At 46.6% G+C, this 7,216-nt stretch overlaps 1 protein-coding gene across 1 annotated transcript in view; it reads right to left on the reverse strand.

Moving 5' to 3' along the window:
- Nucleotides 1-7,216, reverse strand: part of LOC104617587 (calcium-dependent secretion activator 1-like) — a gene marked incomplete at its 3' end in the record, with an annotated part of 21,426 nt that overhangs the window by 4,760 nt on the left and 9,450 nt on the right. The window contains exon 3 of the mRNA XM_010282943.1: nt 737-838. Within this exon, the coding sequence (XP_010281245.1) occupies nt 737-838 (102 nt within the window). The remainder of the gene's footprint in view (nt 1-736; nt 839-7,216) is intronic.

Raw genomic sequence — 7,216 nt, forward strand, 5'->3', positions numbered from 1 at the left:
CCAGCCACCGCCCCCCTCCGGGGGCTCCCGCAGGGACCCTGCGCGCGGATGCGCGTCGCCCGTCTGCGTGCAGGCGTGCACCACCCGCCCAGGACGCGGCTGGCGCGCGGGGGCAATCCGTCCCTTTTTGTGGGGGCGATGTCCACCCTTTCTCTGCTGGGACATCCCTGCGGCAAGCCCTGCCTGTCTGAATACTGGGGAGAAGGGAGAATAAATGGGTAATAACTGGCAGAGGGGAACAGGCGCGGATGCGCGTCGCCCGTCTGCGTGCAGGCGTGCACCACCCGCCCAGGACGCGGCTGGCGCGCGGGGGCAATCCGTCCCTTTTTGTGGGGGCGATGTCCACCCTTTCTCTGCTGGGACATCCCTGCGGCAAGCCCTGCCTGTCTGAATACTGGGGAGAAGGGAGAATAAATGGGTAATAACTGGCAGAGGGGAACAGAGGAACAGGAGGATAAGGGATTTTTTTTGTTGTTAAATTTTAGGAAAACCGCCCAGCATTACCATGCCTATGGAGCAAGATGGTTTGAAATATCGTTTAAAGGTTATGTATCTAAAATCACTCTCCAGCTACAAGCATGCTACAGTGCAGGCGTCACTGCCCTGTGTAGGTCTGCGCCACTTACGCAAAATTCCCGTATGCATTCAAAACCTGCCTTTTGGCTTTGCTGCTTACAGGAGGGAGTTGGGAGGAAATCAGTCCTCTCGCATTCAGCTCTGGGCTCTCTGCCTTTACCTAAAATGCGTGATCTGATTCTCCAGAAGCAAACGAAGCCGCTCCTTGATCTCTTCGAAACGCTCTTTCTCGTCTACGGTCACGGTTCCTATCCCGTCAGGCCTGGGGGAGAAATGCCAGGAATGACTCGGGCTCCACCTCGGCACCCTGGTGACTCGTCCCCACAGCACAGGGCACGCTGCCCTTTCGGGAAGGGACGGCACCAACTACGAGACCCGGGACAGAGGATGTGCCACGCTGAGACACGGGTGGTCACGGCAGCAGGACTGCTGAGGCATCAAAAAACACCGAGTAAAGACATACCCTCTCTCAGAGGGATAATCTGGATGTGGACACCTCCCTCCCCCTTTATTTTTCCTGTGATTGAGGAGTCTGAAAAAGCAGAATCTCCTTTTAAGTATACGTATATGACAGGGAACGCAATGCCAGCTCTCACTGCAGGATCGGGCCCGTTGCTGGCAAAACAGGGGCTTGATTTCTGCAGAAAATTCAGCTGCCAATTTAACACAATTCACGGTATAAAAGAATATCGACAACAGGTGCATGTACAAACAGAATATAAAATTCTGCACCGCTTCATAACCGCTGAATCGCCCCATCGTACTGATTTCTTGAAGTGAACCATCTTCAATATATTCTGCCAAGATGTGCCTAGAGAGCGACATGCATTTCGTGTTTGAAAAAGCAATGCCTTTTCAGCCATTTATTTTTAATTTATGAAAATTAACACGTTGATACAATTTATCAAAGGTTTTCTCAGACTATTTGCAGAGTCTTGCGTTTCAGGAGTGCACAGGAGCGCCTTGTGAGACACCCAGGTCCTGCTGCCTTGGGGTCTTTCTCACCTTCCACGGAGCACAGTGTGCAGGCAAACCCTGCCCGAGCTCTCCCGGGGCTGGAGGATGCAGCGGTCCCCGCGCTCTTCCACCCCGTACCTCTGCCCACGCCAACCCACCCGAAAGCCGAAAGCAGCAATCCCCTCCTTCTCCCCTGCACCCACATGGCAAAATACGCCGCGCAGCAGCATCCCGGGCGAGAGGAGGGAGCGAATCTAATCCATGCGCCCAAGGAATCGGCCGGGCAGACAATCAACGGCACCGCTCCCCGTTGCCGGCAAGCAAAGTCTATGGATTTGTGTACTCCTGGGCAACTCTGCTGGCACAGGCGCTCTTTAGGTAATGTAAGACGTCTTAAAATTGAACAAATGTTCTTACTTAAAGGCCTCCTCCAGTGTTCAGCTTAAGCTGCATAAATCCGCAGTACTAGACTGGTTTGGCTATACAAAAGACTTGGCAAGGGATTACAAAGCTTCTAATGAACCTCCTGTCAGGGGTTAATTGGTTAGCTTTATTTTCCTCTTAAAGAATCAAAGGCCCTAAACTCAAAAAAAAAAACCCCAAAAAACCCCTATAAAAAATTAAAAGCTATAAAGTCTGTATAATCACTTCTTGACCCTGCATTTAGCAAGCTCTCGATATCATAAATACAAACTCTGATATTCCAACACAGGTGAATAAACCATTAAAACATTTCAGAAGAGGAACTAGCAAAACTTACATGATATTTACTGCAAAATTTTAAAGCTAAATATACATTAAATAAAACTTGCAGCATGGACTCGAATACCAGGGAATGTATTTAAATTTAAACAGCATTTAATCAGAAATCTTTACTTGATTATTTGCCAAATTCAGTTGTGCATTAAGGAAAAAAAAAGGAAAAAAAATTTAGGCTGAAACTTGGATAAAATGTCTCAGCTGGGGAACACATTTCATAAACAGTTTTGGAAGTATGGATCTGGTCTCATTAGTACCTAATTAGGACTAGTTATTTTGAAGAAATGAGCAAGCTACAAGAAAACCAAATTAGATACCGAGCAAAAATTAATGACTGAACATGCTTAATATATTTTTATTCCAAAGTTCCATAAAATATTTAACATTCAGAGAGAGATGTTCATGCCTTTTGCAATGCTGTGCACCTCACAGCGCCTGCTTTGCTCCCAAGCAGGAGAGCAGATAATTCAAGGCAGACTGCGATAAATGCCGTACATTAAGGGGCAGGGTTGAAGCCCTCACTTGACTTTTGGCATTTGGTTCCCCTCTTTGTACCCATAACGGCTCACGGAGTGTCACTAGGTTAATTCTATCAGCGCTGACAAAACGAGGTAGGAAAAGCTGCCTGCCCTGGCTGTGATGTGCTGATGGACTGGAAATGGTCTGAAAGTTATGTTACCCTTTGCTGGGTCAATAACCTCAACCGGCGAGATTTAATGGCAGGATCCGACAGCTTGGTTGGGTTGCAGACCCTTCACATGAATCGAAGTTTCTCACTGTATTCAAAGGGCTTTGGTTTTGCCAGAACTGGTCATTTAGAGCTCAACATGTAGTGACTCGTGTTGGACACCCAAAACAGGCTGATGTGACAGCATCAGTCATGTCCCAGATGGGCAGTGGCGAATCTGGAAGGATCGCTTTGAAAACACTGACCCACACGAAGATGAAGAGTTGGCTCTGGAGAGCGAACCTCTGGCCAATGTGGCTCTCGCCCAACTCACAACGCCCCAAGGGATGCCAACGCAACCACCGAAGCACGTGTCGACCATGTAGGCTTAACCTCTGGTCACTCCCTGGCCTTTGCCTTTCTTGGGGTCTTTGTGAGCCAGGAGGTCATCAAACCCGGTGGCTCTGGCCACCGCTCCCTCCACGCAGCGCCTGCTGGGCGGTGTAAACGCATACCACTCTCACGTATCATGCACTGCAAACTTGAGACAATCTACAGGTCAGCTGTAGCCATTTTTGGAGCAGCGTGGATGTCTGGAAGGGCCTGCCAACTGAGAGCCATCACCATGGCAAGGACTCCCTTTCTCACCCAGCTGTGGACTATATCGCATCTGACATGATGAGCATCTCTGGAATCTACCTTTCAAATTTTCGGCAAACCATTTTCTCACTGTCCTTCACAAAGTTGACATTTTCGGCAGCATGATAGGAAAGATGTCATGTCGGCTGCTTTTCAAGTTGTTGTCACAGTGGTTAGCACCAGTTCTGTCATCTTTGCTTTCCTCACAATCCCCCATCTTGAGCCATGTCACAAATAATAATACTTCCAATGTTTTTGTCAAATTTCAAATACTATAACCCAGCCGCACATCTTTGGATTTACTAGTTATGTTAATCTTTGTTGCTCATCTTCCCAGAAGCTGAAGCATTAGGAACTCATTAATTAGTGACAAATGCAGGATATACATAGAACTGGAAAAACACTACCCAAAGCTTTGCACTTAATTTATTAGCTTGATAATTTTGAAACCTAATTAAATATTCAAGTCAAATCTACTTTGAAAATGTAATCTTTTTGAGGGAACATATTTATTTTCCCTTTTGCAGGAACACAAAGGGTACATAGCTTAGCATCACTATAATTTAAGATTCACTTCTGTGCTCTAGACAATTCCAGTACATCGCTGATGGGGCTGAAAAAAATTCCCCAGGAGAAGCTCAAGTCGCACCAGCTCGTTCTGATGCTTATCGGCAATTTCGTTTTCAGCAAAAGTCTCCAGCTCAACTTTGATATTTGCTATTCGATCTCATGGACAGAAGCACCGATGACTCCAGCGAGCAGCATTTCTGCAGCAAGGCTAGCTAAAAGGCAGCTGGAGGAAACGGACGTTCTCAAATGCAATCCACAACCACATCGTTACTACACTGAAGCAGTGATGGGGAATGAGAGGAGAGCAAAAGGGTGAAAAAAAGTTCTGTGTGTACAGGGTATATACGGAGGCACGAGGGACAAAATAGGTTTGGGTCTATGAATTCAGGTCAACAAAACAACATAAAGGTCTCCGTCTGTGCGGAGATACCATTTCATCCCATTCTCTATAGCTCCTGCTCATGGACACTTGAGGTGTATGGCAGAAGTTGTGGGCACAGAGGGAAGCAGAAGGGCAAAAAAAAAAGGCATGAAAAATAAATAAGGAAAATTTTAATTGTAAGTAAACAAGTTTCAGATCACTCCTGCTGCTGCAGATTCGCTATGTTGGCTCTAAACCTGTAAATTCCCACTGTAAATTTTTCACATGGAAAGTTTTAAATATTTCTTTCCTAATCCCCCCTTGTTTTTAAGGTTTAAGCCACGAAAACAACAACATCAACAAAGCAGGTGGTGAAATTAGAAAAAAATGGTTGCAATTTAAACAGAAAAAATGATAGCCCTTGTTTAGCTTAGATGGTTTGTGCAAATTCTGGGATTAATTATAAATTATAATTAGGTCCTGTGATCCTAAGGCCACTGCTTTATTCTACAAGCCCCGCCTCCCCCCTGCCCTTTTCTAATTATACCCAGTGCCCCCAAGGCTAGTTATGCTGCTAAAACAAATATATCAAAATGATTTTTTAACAAAGACTAATATATGAAGCTATAGCATGCATTTGTATGCAATTATAAATACAGAGTATAGCTCCAGTGGGTTAATCTCTTTGACATAAGCCTGTATGAAATACCATGGTGGCTTATAACTGAAAAGACGTATCATCTTTTACACCTTTTATGTTTAACTTGTCTATGCTTTTTTTTTTTACTGGGGAAAATATTGCTTACACGTAGCAAACAGATCTTTGCACGCACTGTGAGCCCTGGCATACAGAGCCAAGGAAAAAAAAAACAATGTCAAAAACTGATGCAAATAATTTGATTTTTTAAGTAACAACTCAAATATAAAACACGTGCTGCCTTCAGCTCCCTTGCTGGTTGCCAGGTGCAGCACATATGAGCTATACAGTAAACATCGATGATTAGTGCCTTGGACGGCATGTGTCGGGGTAGGCTTTCAAAGGAGCCCTCGCAGGAAGACTCGGCTGCGCGAAGCCCCACCGGTTGCACGGGGACCGCTCCGGGGATGTGGGCAGGACCACAGCTGCCTGCCTGCTGCTCCTCATCTCCCCCAGCAAAGCTGGCCTGAAAGAGCCCACCTGTTTAGACCCCTCGAAAAAAGCTTATTCAGCGAACATCGATTTCCCCCCGGCTCCCCTTTCTTCTGGGAATTCACGCCGTGCCTGAGACGCCGGTTGAAAGCCCTTTGTTCAGCCCAGCCCTCCGCCCGCTCGAGACGCTGCAGAGCATGGGAGCCATTTCATGCTCCCAACTCCTGCCTGTATTTTGCCGGGGCTCTCCTCCACAGCCAAGTCACAGCTCATCGCTTCTCCTCTGCGATCTACCCCCCTGACGTACCGCGGCTGAACCGGATGGTTTCTGAGCACTGCCATCCTACTCCCATTGTCACGAATCACGTCAGCTGGCCGCACGGAGCTGGTTGTCTGCTGGTGGCTGGCAACCCACCTCCCTTCAGCACAGACGACGCATCCGATCCGACAGACGGCCGTAGCGCACGCCGTGTCGCCGTGGCCTTGTCGCGACACGGTGCCGGCACCTGATGAAAGGTTACGGCTTTACGCCACGTCAGATTTTAACCTGCCTTACTGCAGCCAGGGCTACGCATTTGAACGAGACGTGGGAACTAAACACAAGGAACCAGGGGAAGCATACGAAGACACTGTGATAAAGTGTTCATATATTTACTCCTTCTTTTAAGGGACCAAAAATGTCCCGTTTTGTTTCTTTAACTAGCTGTACAGAAATCTTGCCTTCATGTGAAACAGCCAGATATGCATCAGAATACAATGGAAAAAATTACAAATATATTACGCAGGCTTTTGAATTCCTCGAGGTCTAGGACAATAACATCATTTTTGCTGGCTTACAGATGTAAAAAACTAATGAAAGCTAATGCCAATGTTAGCTAAGGAAAGAGCTACTTCTTGAAAGCAAGTCTGATGTAAAATACAGCTTAGAGAGGAAAGAGCAAGTCACTGATACACCAAATTAACTGAGAGACTTGTAATTGCTTGGACCTTGGGTAAATAGTCATCTAACAACTTGCAGAGAATGATGCTGTTCAGTTGTTACTAGACTGGAGGGGATTCAGTTCGGCATCCTGATTTTGATAAGCTCAAGGTCTGCTAATACTTAGCATGCACACATTCAGTATTTTAGTCGTATTTTTAAAAGTTTGGGATTAGCAAGCATAGAAAGAGTCTTTTTTTGTTTAAAAGTTTAAAAATAAAGTTGTTGTATGTCTAAACCCAAAAAAGGCACATGTAAAACCAAGGTCACTCCTGAAAGCCGTTCCTTCGAAAGGGGCAGGAACCCCTGCTCGAGGTTTAGGCGCTAACTCTGGGCCTGGGAAAGCCGAGCTCAACCTTCCGCTCCGCAACGCCTCTCCCATGCACAGAGAGGGAAGCAGCGAGGCTCCTCTAACGCATCACTTCTCTGCGTGTCAAGCGACGCCAGCGGTACTGTCATAGCCCTCCAACGTGAGGACAGCGACAGAGGTGGAAACAGATGGCAGGGAAAGACCTGGGCGATCATGTAAAACCTTTCACAATTTTACCCCAAATCGCGATGTCCTCTTAAAACCATTCC

The sequence above is a fragment of the Phaethon lepturus genome, unplaced genomic scaffold, assembly GCF_000687285.1.
Source record: "Phaethon lepturus isolate BGI_N335 unplaced genomic scaffold, ASM68728v1 scaffold28452, whole genome shotgun sequence".
NCBI classification, from domain to species: domain Eukaryota; kingdom Metazoa; phylum Chordata; class Aves; order Phaethontiformes; family Phaethontidae; genus Phaethon; species Phaethon lepturus.